The sequence below is a fragment of the Habropoda laboriosa genome, unplaced genomic scaffold (assembly GCF_001263275.1).
Source record: "Habropoda laboriosa isolate 0110345459 unplaced genomic scaffold, ASM126327v1 scaffold5, whole genome shotgun sequence".
In the NCBI taxonomy this organism is placed as follows: Eukaryota; Metazoa; Arthropoda; class Insecta; order Hymenoptera; family Apidae; genus Habropoda; species Habropoda laboriosa.
The window spans coordinates 4,351,786-4,373,736 of NW_017100161.1; the positions used below are offsets into that span (position 1 = coordinate 4,351,786).

General features: G+C 44.0%; 1 protein-coding gene across 1 annotated transcript in view; it reads right to left on the minus strand.

The window, feature by feature from the left end:
* The window catches only part of LOC108577642 (microtubule-actin cross-linking factor 1), an 80,315-nt gene that overhangs the window by 22,188 nt on the left and 36,176 nt on the right, over positions 1 to 21,951 (minus strand). Inside the window, exons 6-20 of the mRNA XM_017940823.1 lie at positions 21,381 to 21,831; positions 21,025 to 21,282; positions 20,343 to 20,916; positions 19,649 to 20,119; positions 18,369 to 19,571; positions 18,213 to 18,296; positions 16,627 to 16,848; positions 14,556 to 14,671; positions 13,815 to 14,473; positions 9,122 to 9,147; positions 2,413 to 2,559; positions 2,102 to 2,325; positions 1,230 to 2,024; positions 298 to 1,151; positions 7 to 102 (exon numbers count right to left, since the gene is read on the minus strand). Of these exons, the coding sequence (XP_017796312.1) occupies positions 7 to 102; positions 298 to 1,151; positions 1,230 to 2,024; positions 2,102 to 2,325; positions 2,413 to 2,559; positions 9,122 to 9,147; positions 13,815 to 14,473; positions 14,556 to 14,671; positions 16,627 to 16,848; positions 18,213 to 18,296; positions 18,369 to 19,571; positions 19,649 to 20,119; positions 20,343 to 20,916; positions 21,025 to 21,282; positions 21,381 to 21,831 (6,180 nt within the window). The remainder of the gene's footprint in view (positions 1 to 6; positions 103 to 297; positions 1,152 to 1,229; positions 2,025 to 2,101; positions 2,326 to 2,412; positions 2,560 to 9,121; positions 9,148 to 13,814; positions 14,474 to 14,555; positions 14,672 to 16,626; positions 16,849 to 18,212; positions 18,297 to 18,368; positions 19,572 to 19,648; positions 20,120 to 20,342; positions 20,917 to 21,024; positions 21,283 to 21,380; positions 21,832 to 21,951) is intronic.

Below are 21,951 nucleotides of genomic sequence, written 5' to 3' on the forward strand. Positions count from 1 at the left end.
GTCGGCTGCTGAAGCCGCTGCTACCACCTGGGGAGACCGGACTTTGAGCAGCATACAATTTAGCGGGAGATGGTGAGCGACCGTCTTGTGACATTCGTCGTACTACAAAAAAAAATTGAAAAAAAAAAGTCGTGTCAGTCGAATGAAAAATACGAACGAATCTTTGATGATAAGTTAGAAATGATCGCGGTGGAATGAAGGTGTGGGGATGAGTGCTATTTATAAAATGCTAGTAAGCAGCAACGGTTGTATAACAATCCGAAGGATTAACAGGGAATGGGAGTCACTAGTATGTACCTGGTCTCTTAGTTGGACTGGTACTACCGCGACGACGAGTTGGACTCTCAGTGCGTTCTTTGAGCAAGCCATCGTATGCAATTCCAAGGTCGTTCACTTTGTCCACAGTATTACCGTAATCACGGTACTCTTTCTGAATAGGTTTCAATTCATCAGCTTGTCTCTTTAATTTTTCTAAGTCAACAGCTACAGGTTCTAATCTTTGAACCTTGTTTTCGGTACGTGTTAACCAATCAATGACTTGGTCACGAAGTTTCTCATAAGCAGACAATTGTTCGGCTCTGGATTTGCTGAGTCGTTGTTTCTCATCGATTAGATTGTTAACTTCCTTCCATTGAGATTCAAGCGCCTTAATCTTGTCTCTGATAGGTGCAGCATCAGTGACGTCCTTCTTCGAAATCAGATTCTTTCCATTGCGAATCACGTCTTCAAAATTAGATCGTTGATCTTCACGTTTATCCATTAGGTTCGCCATTTTGATCTCGTACTCAGCAACGTCCAATTTGTTCAAGTCTCTCGATTCTAACGATTCGATCATATGAGCGCACCAGCCGTCGAATTTAGTAGCTTCAACGAGGAAATCGCTGAGAGATTGTGCAATTTCGTCCAAGAATTCACCCCTGCGCAAGGATTTGTCCATCAGCTTCTCGAATCTTCCCTGGACGTCCTTCAATTTGCTCTCTATGCGTTTCGCAATTCTTGCATTACTGGAATTCGTTAACAGATCACGAGCACTGCTGGCTACCGCTTCTACACTCAAACGATGACTGTCTAAGTCTGCTTGAAGCAGACGCTGATCCCTCTGTTGTTCTTCCAGGCGTTCTTTTTGTAAACTGGCGGGTCGTTGAATATTTCTGTAAGCAAGAGAATCATCATATTTATATTAATTCCTTTACCAAGTCAAATATGTGTTCCTGAACATCGTTACATACTTGAACTGGCTCTCGATATTGTTCAACCAAAGCACCAAGCTGTCCAGTGCATCTTGTACCCCCTGACTTCGAACAAGCGCTGCATCCAGTTCCTGACACTTTTCACCAATGGCATTAGTCAGCTGTCTGTACTTGTCTTCCAAAGCTTTAGCTGGCTCTTCCAACTCGTCCACTTCCTTTGGTGTCAGTTGTCCATCCAAAGACCTCAGAAGAGCCTCAACAGTAACCTTTACGTTCTCAACTAAACGCTCGTTAGCTAACATCTCGTTGTTAAGTGCTTTCGCCTTGCTCAATTGATCTTCCACTTGTTTTGGCTCAGCTGCAACGGTTTCTGAGATAGCTCTGTGTATCTTTGGTTCAACTTCCTTCAGCCAGCTATTAGCCTTCTCAAGAGATTCACGATAATCTCTCTGCCTTCCTCCGATACCAGAAAGCTTGTCAGACAACGAATTAGCTCGTGATAATAAGTCCTTGTATTGTGCAGTGACTACAGAGACCTCGCCACGTACAGGAGAGTCCTGACTGGCTATAGGTTCTTTATGAGGCAGTCTCTGTGGCAAACTGGTTCGGAATTCATTCAGAACATGTAAGAATTCTTTGCTCTCGTCTACGAATTTCTGTGCAGCCATTGTGATGAATCTAAGATCAGCTTGGTGCGCTATGACATCGCTGATGAAGTCTCGCGTGGAGTCCGTGCTGCTATTCAGTCTGTTCAAGTCTGATAAGGAATGTTCTTTCTCTTCCAACACTCTTCTTGCATTGTCTAACCAATGAGAGAACGTAGACAACTCATTCCTGTAGAATAAACAATTAATTATTGTTAGATCAAACACGGCGATTAAAAACTGAAGAATCCCTCTTTCAATACTGACTTGAATTTAACCAATTCATCGCTGGCTGCGATCAATCGCTTAACCATTCTCTCGGTACGATCCGAGGCTCTGTCGAACCTGGTCTTCAAGGATCGACCATTCCTTTCCAATGTAGACACTTCTTCGCTGGACAACACGTTGCCACCAGTCAGAACCACCTGACGAATCTGATCGAGACAGGAGGAGACAGGACGTGCATGGGCTTCTAGATCTTCTTTGATCTCCTGGAAATATCGTTCGATGGAATCGTCAGTATATACGTTGTAAGTCTTCATTTACGAAAAGAGAATTAACGATGACAGATGACTTACTTTCATCGCGTTTATTTGATTTCGTAACTCGTCCTTGTCTTCTTTGACGTTGTCCTGATTGGCCAGCTTGTCCTCGACCTCTGATATCCACTGTAAAAGTCTCGATGACGTTTCGTCGCATAGTTTGTACTTCTCTTCGACCGCTTGCTACAATGATTTGCAACAGAGAAAACGTGCAAGTTGGTACGAATGACAGTGAAGCAAAACCACGGGCGCAATTAGTCTCTTATCTAACGTGCTCTCTTAATACATATGGAAATTATCAATTTTATAAGGAAACCGCCTCCTTACCAATGGCGGTCGCTCTGTAAGGAACAATGGTCAGTCAAAAAAAAATAAACAGAACATGGTAAGCTTAAAAACGTATCTCACGCATGCAAACACATACACACACTTGGAACGTAAAAAACGTAACACATTATAATATTAGATATTAAAGGAAAAAAAAAATAATAATCGCAAAAAAAACAGTTTTTAGAAGAACCAAAGAGATCTGGCTGATCTGCAGCGAGTAATCGAAAACTGCATATTTTGTCCCGTACGTGGTTTTTTCTATGCAGTCTCAAGCGAACGACAGGTACAGAGAAAAACGGAAGCCGCGTTCTCGTCTCAATAAGACGCGTCCACAAGCAGAACTGAACAACTGAAACGATACACATCGCACGAGGATAAATGGCGACGATAGTGAATGATACGGGAGAACGGGGGATTATAATACGCGCTTATTATTTACGACACATTATAAATATGTATACTATGTACGTATATATATATACACACACACATATATATATATACACATATACGTATATACTATATATGTCGAGCTATACTACGTGCTCTGAGCATTTATCTGCAAACTCGTGCTAGAAAAGAAAAAGACAGGATCGAGCTTAAAACTGAACGCAATATAACCTGAAAAAAAGGAAAACTTCAGTGTAAATTATCTTTAACTGAATTAAACAATATACGAGCATCGTAGAAAATTGGCAAAAAAAAAATGTAAATTAGAGCTTTCGTTACTTCGATGATTATTAAAGGGGGGTAGGGGGAGAGAGAGAGATAGATAATACTGTTTCTGATTTATGCGGGGGTATAATGTGCGATCGATGATTTCCTTGTTAAAGCATGCGAGATCACACGTAACACGTGGCTACGCATTTGAGAACAACTAGTTACTGTCGATTTATTTAATTCGTTAATATCGATATATGGTAGCACAGGTCGGTTCAATATCTCAACACGCGTTAATATGGTTCCCTTTCATCGTTTCACGCTTCTCTTTATAACCTTCTCTTTATGTTCCTCCACGAGAATTGATGAATGAAGAATTATGATCATGAAATAAAATCGATTCACGAATGAACAGGAATTTACTTAAAGAAAAGCGTGAAACTTCAGTTAACCAACGTGCAAATTACAATTAACAAAACGTAATACGATTATTATTATTATTAATCGATGATCCAGTTAGCATTGCCGATGCGATCAGGCGACACGAAAGATCGATGATATTAAAACTGGTATATATTATCATATGGACGAACATTGTAAGTTGTTACCGCTTTACTCTTACTTATTTACTTGTTTTGTTTCTAATCGGTGATCATCACACCATCTGAGATTAGTAGTACGACATTAGCCCCCTGTTACGTGAAGTATATAGCGAATGACGTGCATCTGTGTGGTGAATAATGCGTGTGTGATACGAAAAGAGGGGATAATAATTACAGAAGGAGCGCTCCACGTGAAACGTACATTCTGACGATTTTATCAATTCTATCTAATTGCTCTTTTCTTTCTCTCGTTATTATCGATCACTTGGCTAGGCCATGTATAGATTTTCTTGCTTTCTGTTATATATAGTATACTCTTCCATTGAAATGTTCCGCGAACATGCTAACCAACACTAAACACGTTCAAATATCGATATATCGTGGCACGCTCTTTTTTTTTCAACAGGGTCCATGCAGGATATATATGTTCAGATGACAATGTTGATGTTCTTGTTAAAATAACTGTTGCTATTTATTAATCTTGCTGCTATCGGCAAGATCGCCGATAGTATAGTTTTTGTGTAAGATAAAAGATAGGTTAAGTTCGCGAGACTCGGGATCGACTATCGTCGCACACGTAGAGCGATAGTCGATAGGATGCATCGAAGCGTACAATATACGTAACGATCCATAACCTTTTTGCAAGCGGTTAAGAAAAAGAGAAAGAGAGAAAGAAAAGGATAGAGAGAGTTACAAAATTCAGCATAAAAAAAGAACGTAAAAAACAAAACGAAAAGTGGCATTGTAGAAAAAAAAAAAAAACTGAAAAAACAATTCAGCTTGGAAAAAAAAGGAAAAAAAAACAAAAGCAGAACGAGATAGCCAGGAGCAAGAGAGAGAGGTTAGAGTTTAATAAGAGACAATAGACGTCGTGTATGGAACGAAAAAGAATAATCGTATAGTAAGAAAATAGAAGTATAGTAGAAGAAAAAGAAGAAGCAAGAAAGAGTGCCACTTACCCTAGCTTCTGCGGTGAGAATATAACCCTGCTCCAGGGCTTTCGCGAAGTCAAGGCTCTTTCCCGATGGATCTTCGATAAGCCTGCCCGCTATAGGATCTATTATCTTGGCATTAATTGCCTCTAACAAACTAACGATTTTACCGCTCCCAGGTTCTTTCACCACCGTGCTTGACGGATCGATCGAGCCCGAGTCGATCGCCTCTTTCAACGTCGTTGCCTTCTGATCTAACGCGAACGCGACACGGAACGGATCGTTCACTTGGCCAGAAGTTACGTCATACAGTCCATATTCCAACATTTCGATGAACGAAAGACCGCGTTTCGGCGTGATCAACAGTTCAGCCTCAACAGCCTTCGACAACGGATACAGTCTCGAGGTTTCTGTCTCCAACACATTTCCTTTCTCAGCGTCCATTAAACCTTTTCTAAATGCTTCCGCCAATTTCACTAATTTCTTCTTTTTAGTGTCTTTTATCAACGCAGAATCTGAGTCCACGATTCCTAGACTAACAGCTTCCTTCAAAGTCACCGGTTCACCAGTCTTTGGATCCGACAATTTTCCACTTTCCAACGACAAATGTCCCTTTTCTGTCGCTTCCTCGAAGCTCAGTGGGCGTATATAGAACACTTCCACGTCGCCGAAACGAACGAATCTAGGTGACAATTTTCCATCGGAAGCTTTTTTAGGTGAATCTGATTCGAATGTTCCTCTGATAGATGGATCGAGGATTCCTTCTGCCAGGACGTTGTTGATCGTCACGAATCTACCATTCTTTGGATCTTTAATCACTGCTGTATCTGGATCGAGGAGGTGATTTTCAATTGCTTCGTGGAGGGTGTATTCTTGTCGAGAGGGTTTATCCTTGTGAGCTACGCTTCTTCGCGTTGGTTGTTGCGTCAGAGATTTCTCTAAAGTCACAAGTAGACCTCTATCGAGGGCTACGTCTATAGGATAAGCACGTTTCGATTTTGGATCCAAGACTCTCCCATGAGGCACGTCTACGAAACCATTTTCTATGCCTTCTAGAAGGGATGTTATTTGACCTGTTGTCACATCTTTCAGAGCAGCTGTGTCCGGATCGAGGAGGCCCACGTCGAATGCCCGACTCAAATCGTAACTATCGTTCGATCTAGGATCGACGAATACTCCAGTTTCACTTCTATAGAGATCACTAGTGACTGCTTCTTCTATGCTAAGCGGAAGTTTAGATGGAACGATGTAGCCTCTTTTAACAGCTTCGCGAAGATTAATTGGTTCTTGTTTTTCAGGTAAAGCGATGTACATGCCGCGAGTATCGTCAATGACTCCTAAAGAAATGGCGTCAGAGAGTGATACGTATTTGTCCGATCGAATATCCTTAACGATGGATGTTAGAGGATCTATTAATTCTGATCTGCAAGCTTCGGCTAGAGTAAGCTTTCGATTGGTCGAGGGATGAGTGAATTTTCCGGAAACAGGATCGTAAATGTTCATCACGATTGCTTGATAAAGACTGAATTCTGCGGTTTCAATATCGACGATTAATCCTAATTGTAAGGCCAACGTAAGAGACACTGTTCTATTTGCTCCAGGTTCTTTGAACATTCCCGATCTTCTGTCTATTACACCTGCACGACAGGTTTCAGCTAGCGAGAGCAATCTATCTGCTCTCCTGTCCCAATAACATGCAAGAGTAGGACTGATTAGACAATTCCTCATTGCTTCATGTAGAGTGACTGCTCTTTCTGTGCTTGGATCAGTGATCTTTCCAGTCTGTTCATCGTACAGTCCTTGATGAATTGCTCGTTGCAATGATACAGCTGCTCTGTGATCCACAATTAGGCCAGCTTCATAGGCTTCTCGTAATGACATGACGGAATCTGCAGTTACATTCACTTTACCAGAGGATCCATCTATGTAGCCACTTCTGATGGCTTCCATAAGAGAGATCCTCTCTCGGAAACCACTTCTGCCATCCTTCACTGTCACAGAATCAGCATCTATTAGATTTGTCTGGATAGCTTCAAGGAGATGCAAATACATTCCTGTCTGAGGGTCCAAGAACATGTTCGTCTTTTCATCCAAAATTCCCTTGGAGATAGCTTCGCTGAACGTCATTGGTCGTCTTGCTTCTAAAAGCAGTCCATGCTCTAATGCTTCCCTGAAATCTACTGGTTTTCCTTTTTCGTTGGTCACTGTACCCGTCTTCGGATCTACTATCAATTCTTTGATGGCTTTATTAAACGTGATTGCTTTACCATGTGGTTGTCTAACAATCACAGCAGTACTTGGATCAATGGCTCCAACCTTGATGGCTTTATCAGTTGGTAATTTCTCTCTGGTTTCCGGAACGATGAAACGACCGGTTGTTGGCTCGTAAAGTCCTTTGAAGACAGCTTCAGGAAGAGATATCTTGCGTTTAGCTGGCACGATCAGTCCACGATCGAGAGCATCTGTTAACGATAGAGGTGTACTTGTCGATGGATCGATAGCTGTGCCTGTTTTGGGATCGATTAGTCCTTGTTTTATAGCTTCTCCAAGAGAGATTATCTCGCTGTTCCTTGGATCTTTCACCGAAGGACTGTCCTTGGCAATTAGTCCATTTTCAAGTGCATCCTCTAGTGTGTAACTAGCGCCATCTATCTGAAAGGTACCTTTTTCTGGATTGTAAGTCTGATGAGCCAATGCTTCTTGCAGTGACCATGGTTTCACTGTACTGAGGATATATCCCTTTTCATGTGCAACGTCTAAAGTCATAGGATGTGGAGCAACTAGGATTCCTTTGTTAAGATCGATTAACTGATTCTCTTCAGCCTCTTGCAGAGACAGTACTCTATCGTTTCTATCGTCCCTCACCATGGTCGTCTCTCCGTCGATATAACCTGTCTCCAGTGCTTCTTTCAACGTAGTTTTATCTCCGGTTCTTGGATTAGCAACGAGGCCAGTTCTTGGACAATAATAGTCCTGAATAATCGCATCGGTTAACGTTGGTACAAAACCTGTTGTAACTATCAGTCCTCTATCAAGAGCCACGTTTAACGAAAGTAATTCACCAGCTTTTGTATCTCGTAGACGACCTGTACTTGGATCCAACAATTTCGATTCTCCAAGTGCCTCTTCCAAAGACAAGAATGTTCCCGCTTTACTGTCCTCACATTCACTGATAAACGCATCGATTATTCCTCTTCGTACACTCTCCTCCACGTCTATCGATTGTCCAGTTAAAGTGTCTTTGATTTTACCCGAATCCTCTTCGTAAAGACCTTTTCGGATGGCAGCTTCTAAAGAAATCGGCTTACGCGATTCAGGAACCACTAATCCTTTCACAAAAGCGTCCTCGACATCGACTGTTGCTCTGGATTCTAACACCTCTTGAAGCGATGTGACTTCGTCGTTTACTGGATCTCGAATGCTGATTGAACTGGGGTCGATTAGGCCCACTTTAATGGCTTCGTTCAACTTGTAAGTTTGATTGGTCACTGGGTCGTGAACTTTGCAAGTGGATGGATCTAGTAAACCAGTTTCCACTGCTGTTCGTAGAGTTAGACCTTCACGACCGGCAATGTCAGAAATTTCTCGTTGTTCCATTGGTGGTTTCTGTTTGATTAGACCTTGTTTCACTGCTTCGAAGAAGGGTATCTTTTTGCCTGTTTTCGGATCGACCATGTATCCAATATTTCTGTCTACCAAAGGTTTTGCAATCGCTTCACGAAGGGTCGCGTATCTGTCTGTCGTTTTGCAGGATAAATCTTTTACCAAAACATCATCTGGATCGAAAATTCCAAGGTCCAGGACAAAATCGTTGAAGGAGATAACTTCTTCTGTTTCTGGGTCTAGGAACTTTTCTTTATCTGGGTCGTATGCTCCTCGAACAACGAGATCTCGAGCTGTTAGGTCAGGTGTCACTGGTATCACGAACCTTCTACTGTCTTCATCTAATTCAAATTCTTCTTCAGAGTCGCTGTCTTCAGGTTTTTCTAAAATTTCCATTTCTACAGAATCCACTTCTATTGTAGGTATTTTCTTTTGTTTTTCTACCTGTTCCTCAATCTTGACAGTGTCTTTCGATATTTCTTCTTGAGTTGGTACCTTAGAAAGTTCCTCTACCTTTGATGCAGGTTTTTCTTTCTTTTCTTTCACCTGTTCTTGGTCCTTGACAATGTCCTCTGATCTTTCTTTTTCAGCTGTTACCACTTTCAAAGGCTTCTCTACTCTTGGTTCTTTTTCAGGAGTTTTCACTTCCTCTTTCTTAGTAATTTGAGTCTCCAACTCTTTAGCTTTGTCTAGCTGTACTTCTGAAGGCTCTTCTGGTTGCTTCTTTTGAACTTCTTTCTTGGGGGATTCCCTTGGCTTCTTTTCCTCAATTTCCTTCTTAGAGGGTTCCTCTGGTTTCTTTTCTTCAATTGCCTTCTCTGATACTTTCTTTGGCTTCTCTTCTGCAACTTGTTTCTTAAAGGGTTCTTCTACTTCTTTTTCTCGAATCTCTGACTTGGAAACTTCTTCTTTCACTCTTGAAGACTTCTTCACTGTCTCTACCTTTCCTTTCTCTGTCAGTTCTACCGTTTTCTCTGCAACTGTAGTCTTAGCTTCCATTACAGATACTTTCTGCTGCACAGTAGATGAAACCTTCTGTTCCTTCTTAAGACGAGAAACCTTCTCTGCCTGCTTAACATCCTTGCTCTTGTCTTTACTCGCGGTAGCATCACGAACTGCATCGTACACTGCTTTTCCAAGAAGAACAGGTGCAGCAATTCCTGCCAAGAGTCCCAACTTAGCAGCCTGTTTCAAGGAAACTGTTCCATGTCCCTGATCGTCCTTTGTCTTCCCTGTCACAGGATCAATTATACCTCTCTCCAGTGCTTCTTTGGTCGTGACTGTTTCAGCGGTTCTCGTGTCGTAAATCACAGTGTTAGGATCAACCAATCCCACCTCCATTGCTTCACTAAGAGTGTAAGACTTATTGGTCTCCGGATCGACGAATCTTTCTGTCTTCTCATCGTACACTTGTTCAATCTGTTGCGTTGCTGTGCTTGTTTCAGCATCCAGACGCTCGGAAGAATCATCCAACAGTCCGTTCTCGATAGCCTCTTGAATAGGTATAGTACAGCCTGTCGTAGGATTAGTATAGGTACCAGTACTCATGTCTAACAGACCTTTCTGAAGAGCATCGTCAAACGTCATCTTGATATCCTTCGTTGTGAATTCTTCCTTCTTCTCTGATACATCTCTGACGATTCCCTTTTCACGTGCTTCGTTCATCTTCGTAACTTCGCCAGTTTCGGTATTCTTCACTTCGTTGGGACTCACTAATTCGTAACCAGGCGAAATTTCCAGGGTCTTGGTGGTAACAGTGTGATAGGATGTGATAGTTTCTGTGACTCCAGCGGTTACAGTCGTTGTTACACTTGCTGCTGGTGGTCTTACTACCAATAATCCGGATTCGATAGCTTCCAAAAGAGGTACAGGTGTTCCTGTAGTTGGATGAACGAAGACACCTGCTTCTCGATCGATCAGACCAGCTTCCAATGCTTTGGTCACCTCCATACTGTCAGAACTAACAGGACAAGGTAAAGACATTATGAAGTTACCCTTGATAGCATCTTCGAGGGACAATCGTTCTTTGGTAATTGGATGTACTATTTCCTTGCCTGTGGCGTCTATCAAACCTCTCTCTAACGCTACTGTGAAATGACGCTGCCTCCTTTACTGGTTTTTATCAAGGAATTCTCTGGATCGATGTGGTCACTTTCGATGGCGTTACGAAGAGTGTCTGTCCTGCCGTCGGAACAGGTCATTATCGATAATGGATCTACTATTTCACAGAGAATAGCTTCTCTGAGTGTCAGGTGAGCACCAGTTTCCGGATGAACTACTTTTCCTTCTTGAGGATCTAGCAGACCTTGTTTGTACAAACCAGGAATGGACAAACTCTTCGCCAAGGGTACCAATACATCAGCGCTTACCGGATCCAAGATTCCACGTTCTATTGCCTCGCCAATGTTAAGCACATCTCCCCTCTGAGGATCGACAATTTTTCCTGAACCTGCGTCTATCTTTTTGCTACGAATAGCTTCAGACAACGTGACGTATTTACCATCTTCCTTTTCCATTTTCCTTGTAAAAATCTCAGCCGTTTCTTCATCGATCAATCCACTTTCCAAAGCTTCCTTCGCCTTCACTACCTTCTTTCTCATCTTCTGAAGCACAATCGACTTCACTTCGCTGTCAGCAGTCGGTGGTACCATTGTTTCTCCGATAATTGCTTCGTACTTGGGTTCAAAAGGTGTTCTAGGTTTAAATTTCGCGTCTGTCGCTTCTTCCTCTTCGGTTCTCGACACTGAAGGCTCTTCGCTCGCTGCTGTTGGCGAGGAATCAGTCACAGAGTCCACCATAACCGTGGAACCAATGGCTGAGTCTGACTCAGAAATAGAAACGGAAGTTGGAGGTTTGCCGGAGACTGAAACCTCTTCCTGGTCAACCGGTGATACTTGTTCCTTTCCAGTTCGTTCAGCCTCTATCCTATGGGACACTGGAGTATCTGTGATAGGTGTAGAGGATGTAACAGGGACTAAAGGTGATCCTACCACGGTTACTATACCGAATTTCGCTGCATCGAGAAGAGATATTTTCCTATTCTCGTCAACGTTGTACTCAGCCGTGTTAGAGTCGATGATTCCACGTTGAACAGCTTCTACTATACCGACGTCCTTTCCTGTGACAGGATCTTTCACGACAACCACCTCAGATGGCAAAGTGCCATCAAATAGAGCTTGCAATAACTCCGAAGACTTTCCAGTTTCCGTTGAAATGACTAGAGCAGTACTTGGATCGTATATAAGGCCTCGCGAAACTCTTACGGGATCTGGTATCGCGTTACTGCTTTCGGAAACTTTGATTTCTAACTGCTTCGAAGGATCGTCCAATCGTGTCACTTCCAGTTTATCAGGTTCTCCAGATACCTTGGTTATTCTAAGTAATCTCTGCTGAGAATTGTCAGCTTCAGGTTGTTTACTTTCTAGGATAATCAGTCCTTTGTTAATTGCCTCCTTCATGGTGATCTTCTGTGGGTAAGTGTAATGACCTGTCGAATCCAGGATATTCTTCTCCAAACTTCGTAATAAGGACACTTTTCTACCGTTGTTCGGATCATACACGAAGCTGGAATTAGGATCGATTATTCGAAGTTTAACACACTCCTCGAAAGATACCAGTCTGTCTGTTCCTGGGATTATGAAGAGACCGGTAGTTGGGTCGAATAGTTTTCTTTCGATCGCCTCGGAAAGGAACCATCCATCGGTAGGCAATTCGAACACGCGTCTTTCTGTCGGCGGACTTTCCCGTTTAGGAGAATGGCCAAGTAAAGTCGTGTCTTGATCTCTATCCGGGTCTTGGTACTTGGTCCACGCTCGTTTCGTGAAATCAGTTTCGTCGTACGATCTCGCCGGAGACGTTCTATCTGTAACCGCAGATTCTTTCGTTTTAACTATACTAGACGATTTCACTTCCGAAGAAGATATCACGCGATCCTTGGCAATAATCGTCGTGGTGGTGCCAATAGCTTTAGGAACACTATCGTCGAGAGAAGGCTCGAAGGAATCAACTACATCTGGTCGTCTGTCGGTCATCTTGTCGTCATCCTTTTCTTGCCTAACTTCCTTGATCTTAGTAACTGTTTGCTTGGTCACGGTAACGTTCAACAATCCTGTGAGCAGAGCAGCGCCATCAGGAGTAATTAATCCACGTTTAATTGCACTTTCTAGAGGCACAGGTTTTTTGGTTCTGGGGTCTAACAATAGACCAGTCTTGGGATCGATTAGTTCGGAGAAAACTGCTTCTAAAAGTGTAATTTCTTTGCCCTCTTCCACTATTCCAATTCCTCTGTTAAACATCTCAGATACTTCCGGTCGAACGTAACTGCGTTCCTCAGCTTCAGCCAGTGAAACGGTCTCTCCGGTATTAGGATCAACGATGTAACTTCCACCAGATTTCGAACTAATTAGACCTTTGAGAAGAGCAGCGTTTAAGCTGATGTACTCTCCGGTTAGTGGATCTCTAAATCCATCCACGTTGAATATAGTCTGTTGTAAAAGAGAGGTAACAAGGCCTTTATCAACAGCTTCGGAGATGGCAATTTCTTCCGTAGAATTTGCGTCCTTGTAGCTTGCCTTTTCAGGATTAATTAGACCACGGCTCAACGCTTCAGTCAAAGTGACCGTTTCACCGGTTCTTACATCGACGATCGACTTCAATCGATCCCCATCAAGCACACCTCGTTCAATAGCCTCAGTCACAGTCAGTTTCACTCTGTGCGCTGGACTCGTGATTCTTCCACTTTCATCGATGATCTCGGTATCGCAACAATCCTTCAGAGTCATAGGTTTAACGATCAATTTTCTTCTACGGGCCTCCTTCAAAGATAATTTCTCCATGGTAACTCCGTGCATGTATTTCCCAGTTTTCGGGTTAACGATACCCAACTGCATAGCTTCGACAAGCGTCACCTTGGTGTCATTCCTCGCGTCAACGATCTCTCTGGCAGTAGGATCCAAAACCCCCATCGTAACAGCTTCGTCAAGAGCGTAATTCTCTCCTGTGACCCTATCTAACACACGTCCAAGCGTCTCATCCACTAAACCTTGCGTTATAGCGTCGGACAAAGGTAATGCGTTTCGTTTAACCGTGATAGAGACGTCCAATTCCACTAGGTATCCCCTCGCATGGGCCTCTTCAACGGACAGTCTCTTGCCGTCCTCGGTAACCAGCTCGCCTGTGCGCGGATCCAACGCGGAACCATGTTCAATCGTGCCTACGTCGTCCCTTATCGCATCGGCTACGCTAACCGTACCCTCATCGGCCGGTATAGTCTCTCTGTAGTAAGTTACCTTCGCTCTATCGCCTGGCCCACCGCCATCAGGCTTCTCCGCATCGAACAGCTCCCGCTGGATCGCCTCGAGTAGAGACACCGGTCGTCCCTCCTCGTCAAAGCCACACGGACCTAACAGACGATCAGCGAGACGCGTATCGATTATCTTCTCACGTGCTGCCTCCTCTATAGTACAGGTCTTTTTCCCGTCCCTCGAGCACACTATCCTACCCCTCCTAACGTCCAAGATCCTAAGACTGATCGCCTCGCCCACAGTTAACACGTTTCCGGTACGTGGATCTAAGATACCCCTAGCTTCGATTACATTCTCCGTACCTATACCCTCCTCCGACCTCTCTATCCTCTTTAGACTCCTAATCTCGCTAAAATGCACGCTGCTCCCGCTAATACTGCTCGTTCGGGACCAACATGACTCGTCCCTCTCGTCGATCCTCTTCTCCTTCTCATCCTCCTCCACATCATCCCGTTTACGCTTCTCTCTGTCCAGCTCGTTGTTGCTCTCCCTCTCCGATTGTACAACGCTAATCGTGGTAACACCGGCATCCTGGCCTTGTAGAGACGCTGTTCTACTATCTAAATGTGTGCTCTCCTGCGAGCTAGAGGGTCGTAACGAATCACTGGACAGGATCGTCTCGGTTTTCTCGGTTCTTTCTGTCCTCTCGTGTCGTTCCAGACTATACCTGCAAGTACGATCGATCGAATAAGGGAGTCAATTTACAATAGAATCTCGATTTTCTATTATGCAATCTACTGTGTACTCACTGTGACTGAGTATAGTGCGTGGTCGTTGAGGTGTAACGTTCTTCGCAGGTGCTGCTCTCGTAAATGTTGAACTCAGTGCGGAACGTCCTGAGCGGCCTTTGTTCCTGAAGCGCTCGCTGTAACATAAAACGAAAGAACGAATGTTATATATGCAGACTGTAAAGAAATACATTGTTCATTCACGCGAGAAGTTCGTTAAAAAGAGCTTAAGTGTTTCGCTTTGCAAGGACAGGTCAATTCGAAAATTACCGCGTTCACGATCCTCATATTGTGTTCTTATACACCGTCTAGCCGCGCCAACAGATCCTCGCGTCAGATTAAAAACACGCAACGTACGTGTCGATTCGCGTGTTCAGCACAGCGTCGTGACTAGGTCTAGAAACTGTGTCGCGTGGTCAGGGCTGTGCAGTGCTGCACCTTCGCGGAACATGTTCGCGCGTATAATCACTGCGCGACTGCCTCTACCCGACTGACTCAACTCTCTTTCTCTCTCCCTCTGACTCGATCGGGCCGAGAGTTGGCAAACCGCCTGTGCGCCTCTCGTAAACTCGAGAAACGAAGCATCTGCGCGTGAAAAAGCCAGATTCTTTTTTTAGAAATGCGACCGACCGCTCTTTACCGGCAGAGAACCGTCCGCGGTTAACCACGCCGGCTTCTTCTTCTTCTTCTTCTCCCTTTTCTTACGCTAATCGCGCACGGCAAGGTGAAATTGTCTCGTTCTAAATACCCATCGCGAGCTCAGCTGTCTCTTACGTATCTCTTCGTGATAGCACATCGTTCGAGTGTCTCTAGTCATCGATGCCCACACGTAAAAAATTTCAACGCTAACGTAATCGATGATTAAAGCGCGGTGGCACGTGTCTAGACTTATTCTATGCACGTGACACTGTTGCGGAAAAACTTCGTATTCGTTAAGAACGATCCCTTCCTTTTCCTTATCCCCTCCCTATTCCGATTAGATACTTCCAACTGTCCGAATAATCGTCGTCAGTGAAATCGTTCCAAATTTAACCATGATTCCTCGTACCTTTCGTACGATCTTAATGGTCGGCATGACGGACGTGTTCGTTGCAGTCCCCACGCGCATCTCGTGCGAAAATTCAACGGAGAAATCGCGACGAAACGCGTAAGAATACGCCCGGTTGCCGGCACCTTCCGACGTGTCTACGCTGCATTCACCAGCGCCAGCTGTGCACCAGAATCTGTCTTATGCGCCGTTGCCACAAATTTACACATATCGAGCCTCTTACCTCGCAACCAAGCTCGAGTATCGATTATGCGCGCGCCAGCGAAGGCGGCGGGAACAGCGAAACCTCGCCTTAAGGTTATGACAGGCGGTTATTACGCGAACGAAAAACGCGTGGGTGGACTAGTTGAGAGAGAGAGGAGATTTACAGAAGGACGAGGAGTTGTTCATTGCCAATTTTGTACATGTTGACAATTCACCACGAGTGTAATTAACATTTCGTTTGAAGGGCAAACGTGCCTCCTGGCAAGGACTTGGCGATTGTTATGATCTAACGCGTACGATTCGTTCCAGATCGACTGATCGTTCTGGGTCGGCCAGGAGTAAAGTCCGTTGTTATTCTATAGCTTTGTCATTCTATTTCTCGCCATAACCTTTTGCATTTAAATTGTAGCTAGGTTCAAGTGGAGGCGCGCTTAGATTAATGTTATCTTCTCTAGATTGTGTTATCTTGTTAGTTGGAAATGGAGCGTTTAGTAGCGCGTAGAAGGGCAAACAAGCAGGTTTGCTTGGTGCTACTACGAAATCTATATGTATATATATAGTTGAAGTATGTAGACTGACTTGTAAAGTAGGGAGACGAGAAATAGAAATGGCAAAGGTTAATTGGTCTTCTAGTGACAGAAGTGTAAGAGAAGTGTACCAATGAGTAAGACACTATTTTTATAGTAAACTAATCTACATATTGCATATTAGTGGGGGCAATTTTTTTCAAATCAGATTAAAACACACCGATCATATCTATCTTTGAAGTAGCCAAACACTTGTAACGTGTGACAGAATAAATAGTACATTAGTCATTAGTACAAATAATGAAATTCTCACCTGTAGAGACGTATCCTCAGGATGAAGTGTTGCAAGTTGTTTAACACGATCTTGAAGAATATTCACCAGCGTGGTGTACCTCCTGTTCAATGTATCTAGGTCTCTAGCGATGTCGTCAACGGTCGAGACGTATTCTCTTCGTGGTTTCTTCACGGAAGCATCCAGAGATGGGCAGATATCTTCCAATTGTTCCTTGAACGCTCGAAGGCTTTGTCCGTAGATCTAAGGGTTTCGGTTAGCCCGTTACGGTTAGTGGATAGTATTAGATTGTCGCCTGTGCGTTGCTACCCTTCTATACCCTTTAGCAATTCACTAGTTACCGCCGTCCTAAAGGACACGCCGCAATCTTCAAGCAAGCCGACCGCGTGACAAGCGGGACAACACGGTCGATCATGGGTAAAATTATAGTCTTTAGCGAATATTTAAGCGGCTTACATTATCTGCCAATTAATCGAAGTCTCTAAAAGCTAATGAAGCACCTGGATCTTGTTAACGTTCAAACATGAACATTTTTGAACGCAACGAAGATCGTCAACTAAGCGCAACGAATCACCTCCCTCTACTTTTGCATACACCATGTGTTCACAAGGCTGTACACTTGAATATTACATCCGTTAACCGTGCCTCTGTTTGGTATTATTATTAACAAACGATAGGGTGCACAAAGTGAGGAACAAGCGAATTTAAAAAAAGAAAAAAAAAACTGCTAGTGTGTTCCAAGCGATAAATGGTAATTAAAAGCGCATTTGTGAACACGCTTTCAATATTAACAGAAAGAGAGGTAACTCTTTCCTTATCTTTTTTTTTTTTAAGTAGATGAAAAACCACCAAAAGCCAGGTGTATATGTATAGGTCTACTAATATAGCGTTAGCCTGGACTAAGCCTACGTTTGTATGTATGTTCAGCAGCTAGAACATGGGCAGGGATAAGATTAAAGCGATATTTAGTGAAAGCGAGAGGAACGGCAGCTCGCGTTGCATCCTTGATCCCTGGAAAGAATTTGAAACCTCGACGTGTTCAAAGACACGTTTCGTGTTCACAAAATCGTACGAGCCTCTGACTCTCGTTGGTCGTACGATTCCCTGAAAAAGCCCATGAAAGAACAAAGACACCCTTGTTGCGGATATATCGATGCTGGCTGCGAAGACAAGAGAGAGTCCATCCAGTAGCTTATAGCGGCGACAGTGATACACAGTAGTAGCGTATTTTCCTAGTGATTGCAGCTTGATGACAATTACAGCCTGATGATCCAGACGACGGGCCACGATGAAAACGCATCATCTTCTGAACAGTGTACCTCTCACGAATATCTAGCAGTGGTCGTAGATACGTTCGTGGACGGAGACAATGGGTAACAAAAATTTGAAAGGAAAACACGCGACGTGGGAAACGCGACGCGAGAGACAATATCTGTTCTATGTAAGGGGTTACTAATACGTAACAAGGACTCACGCAATATTCCCATTCACGCAAGCGTTCATACCGTAAGCTAAAAGGCTACCTAAAGGCTACCTAATGCCTAGCTAAGCCTACCTAAGGCTTGCGAGTACCCATTCGCGAACTTGTCGCGTCTGTCTCATCTTACCTTTCCTTCACGAATCAATCGACCACCAGTCACATTTACCGCCTCGATCGCTGGAGCACGTTCCACCACTCTGTTTAATAGATTCTAAGAAAAGAAACAAGTTATAAAATACCGATGACGTAACGGTCGATTCAGAGAATCCACGTTAAGCGTTACCTTCGCGTTCTCCACTTCGAGCTTGCCGTACGATTCATCGACGAAATCAACCTCGTTTCTGTACGCGTGTTCCAATTGTTGAGCTAATCCGTAAGCCGTTTCTGCGCTACGAAGTCTGTCTACCAGTTGTCTGCAAAGATTCGTCCACCTGGCGTTTAATTTGTTCACTTCAGCGTCCAATCTATCCATGTCTGAGTGAGGACCACGATGATTCGGTCTTGACTTCATCATGCGTCTCGCGTTGTGTGCATCTTCGTTCAGTTGATCTATAGCAGTTTGTTGTTGGCTAGAGGCGTTCTGAAGTACCATCAAGTCTTCCAATACGTTTTGAAGTCCCTCCAAGTCGGAGGGTAATTCGTCGAACGAGGCTAATTTCAATTCAAACTCAGACATCGAGGTGGTGTTCTCCTCTAGACCAGACAACACGATCTCGATACACTTCAGTCGTTCGATATAACGATTGCTTGCGTTCCAGATGTGATTCGACTTGGCGATGACCGCGTCCAGCTTGTTCCTCATCGCTGGAGTCTTTAAGGTGATACCTCGGAAGGTTTGCACGACCCTGTCTAGATCCGGAGCCAGGCGTTTCAGACTTTGCTCGAAATCTTTATGCTGTAGGACTAAATGTTCCAAACTCTCCAGGTCTCTGGGCAATGGTACAGCTATACGAGTATTCAGAACTCTCTCAGCTTCGTCTAATGCTTGCTGAAGAGCAGAGACCTGCTCGTTGAAAATACGTCCCGCGTTCTTCGACTCTTCCTCTGCTCTAGCACGTTTCTCTAGCTCGTCGAACAGCTTGTTCACTTCAGCCATTTCTCGTTTTAATCTTCTCAGTTGCGGATCAGCGGGATCACCTTCCGATAACAATTCTTTAGCGTCCTCGTTCAATGCGTTTCTTATAGCAGTTCGTTGATCTTGACCCAGAGCTAGGAAATAAGGGAGATCCCAGTCCTTCACCACTTTGATGGTCGCGAATATCATGTTCTGTCTCAATCTAAGCTGTTTACGTTGCCACAGAGCCACGCTTCGGTCGTATTGTCGCTGTAACCTCTCCGCAGCGTCGAGAGCTTCCTTGTCAGGTGGATGGAGAGAAAAGCAAACGCCTGGAACCGGAGATTCAACGCCCTCCTGGTTCTTCACGCGCCACTTTATCCTACCAGAGTTGTCGTATAACGTGCATTGTTCGCCCTTCTCGATCGACATCTGAAACAGACCAATTTACGCGTCAAAAGTAACGCGACGGACAATCGAGGGAACAGCATAATGATTGTTAGACCTACGTTCACTTGTTTGTAACTGCAGATGCAAGTGACTTGCATTGGAGGCGTCACGGGTTGTCGACGTTGCTTCATTGGTACGATGTCTTTTGCTTGTTGCACTAATTTCTGCACGTGATCACCGTAGCTATTCAATTCTTCCCGCAGCTCTTGCATGCCCTTCACAAGGCGATTACCTTCGTTCAACGAGAAGTCTGATTGAGAATAAGTAGTGTTTAATGTCTCGTCTCTCTTCGAGATCCACTGTTCCGCTTGTTGTATCTCTCTGAAGAATTGTTGACTCTGAGCCGCGTGTTTCAAATGGACTTCTAAACAAAGGGTTAATTGGAGTAACCAGGCCCATTGGCTCTGCATAGCAGACATGTAGGCCTCGATGGTTTTCGCGGCAGGATGATGTTGTAGGACCAAAGCTTCACCGCGATCTTGCACCGCGGAGAACTGGATTTCTCGCTTCTCTAGGTCGCTCATGAGGGACTAAAAAGGAACAGGAAATTTTGAAATGAACGATGTATAAAGACAGAAGTTTATGAATCGTTATGATTCGCTCTAAATAGAATTCCTTATTACCTCTATACCAGATCCATAGGTACGCTTGCGCAAAAATGAAAAAGAGTTAGCCCAGCTTATTCGAAATTCAAGGATAAATTATGAGGGAGTGAGAGTTAGAAAAATGTCCAAATAAATATCTATTAATCACCTCGTAATACTGTTCGATACTCTGCACGTTCAAATTCTTGTCGCTCCAGTCTCGCGTCACTTCTGTCTCCTCTTTCGAACTCAACCAAACCAACTCTCCGGTCGCTGATTGTATAAAGTCGTGCAACGTGTCCAAATCGGAAAGTCTCTTATTAGAGGCCGACAATAATTCCACGTAAAGCTTTTGTAAAACAGCAAGGTGTTGATTGTACAACGTCAGTTCTTCGCCGTGGAAGTGGCTCTTGTATTGTACGCATTTGTCTACTTTAGTATGGAATTGTTCGATGTTTTTATGTTCCCTTTGGTGAACGTCCAGCTCGTTTTGAACACTAGGCAGATCTGAGCCGTAGTCCGCCTCCTGGAGCTGTTTAATCTTAGCCTTGCACCAGTCGATGCAGTCGTGTAACGCACGGAATTGGGGATTCGTGTCTACTAATCGTGTTTCATGGACGGTTGTACGGTGTTTCGTGACGACGCGTTCCTCTACCGGGAAAGACACGGCCGACAGCGGCTGTACCAAACGTTTGTGAAGAAGAGATCGCAGGGCGACCCATCGTTGATGTAGCTTCTGAACTCTGCAACACAGTACCATTTCGTTATTATTTTTTCATTCGTTTTATTTTCAGCACAGAATTCTGTACCACATTCTAAATTCTAAAAAAAAATGGACTCGAGAGAAACACCTTTTATGAAGTTCGGCTGCCTGACTGTATCGTCCCTCGGTAAGAGTATGCACGTCCGTGAATATATTTTGAATCTGAATCTCGGTGTTACGAATATCCTGTTCCAATAGATCCACCGCGTGTTTCGCCTCCAAAGGATGAAGTCGATCAAGGCGTCTCGCTTCATCTTCTACGCGTCTCTCTAACTCCTCCAGTCGATTGTCGGTCGCCTTCATCTCTCTGTGCACTTTCTCTGCCAGTCGTTGCAGTCGTTCGAGTCTACCCCAAACAAAATACGAGCATAAAATCTTCAACCGGATCCAATCGCCAATTCCAGCAATCTCTCTCCCGTTTCTTATCGATTATTGAAATCTTACCGTTTAATTTCGTCGGTGATCGCTTGTTCACGCTCCATATGCAACATCATCAATCGGTTCCAATTCTTCTCGATCACCTCGATATGTAATTCAGGCTCCATATCTACCTCGCCCACCGCCTCGAAATATTTCTGCAGATCCCTGAATATATGGGCGAGCCTCTGTTTGTCCCTGTACCGCGGCGGTACCTCTTCGTTCTTGAATTTCGTGCTGTCGGCCGCTAATTTCTTCATCTCGATCAACGTTGGAGGGAAGGCACGTTCCTGCATCAGACACATATTCTCGCGTATCCACATATGGAGGGAATTAGCCAGCTCTCTGTACTCCGCCGAACGCCTTTGAGCCTCGGCATCGTACAACGGATGAATCGCCGGCGGCTCCGGGAACACGTCGTAGAGCGAAGAGATGTACGTTATCAAGGACTTCTCATCCGGTTCAGGAGTATCCACATCTGCAACGAAACGGAATAAGTTGGTTCAGACATAGCGTGTACCGGTTACTTTGCTTTCCTTTCCAATAAGAATTAGACAGTCATCTTAACCTGGTTAACTGGATTTTTTTTTTTTTTTTT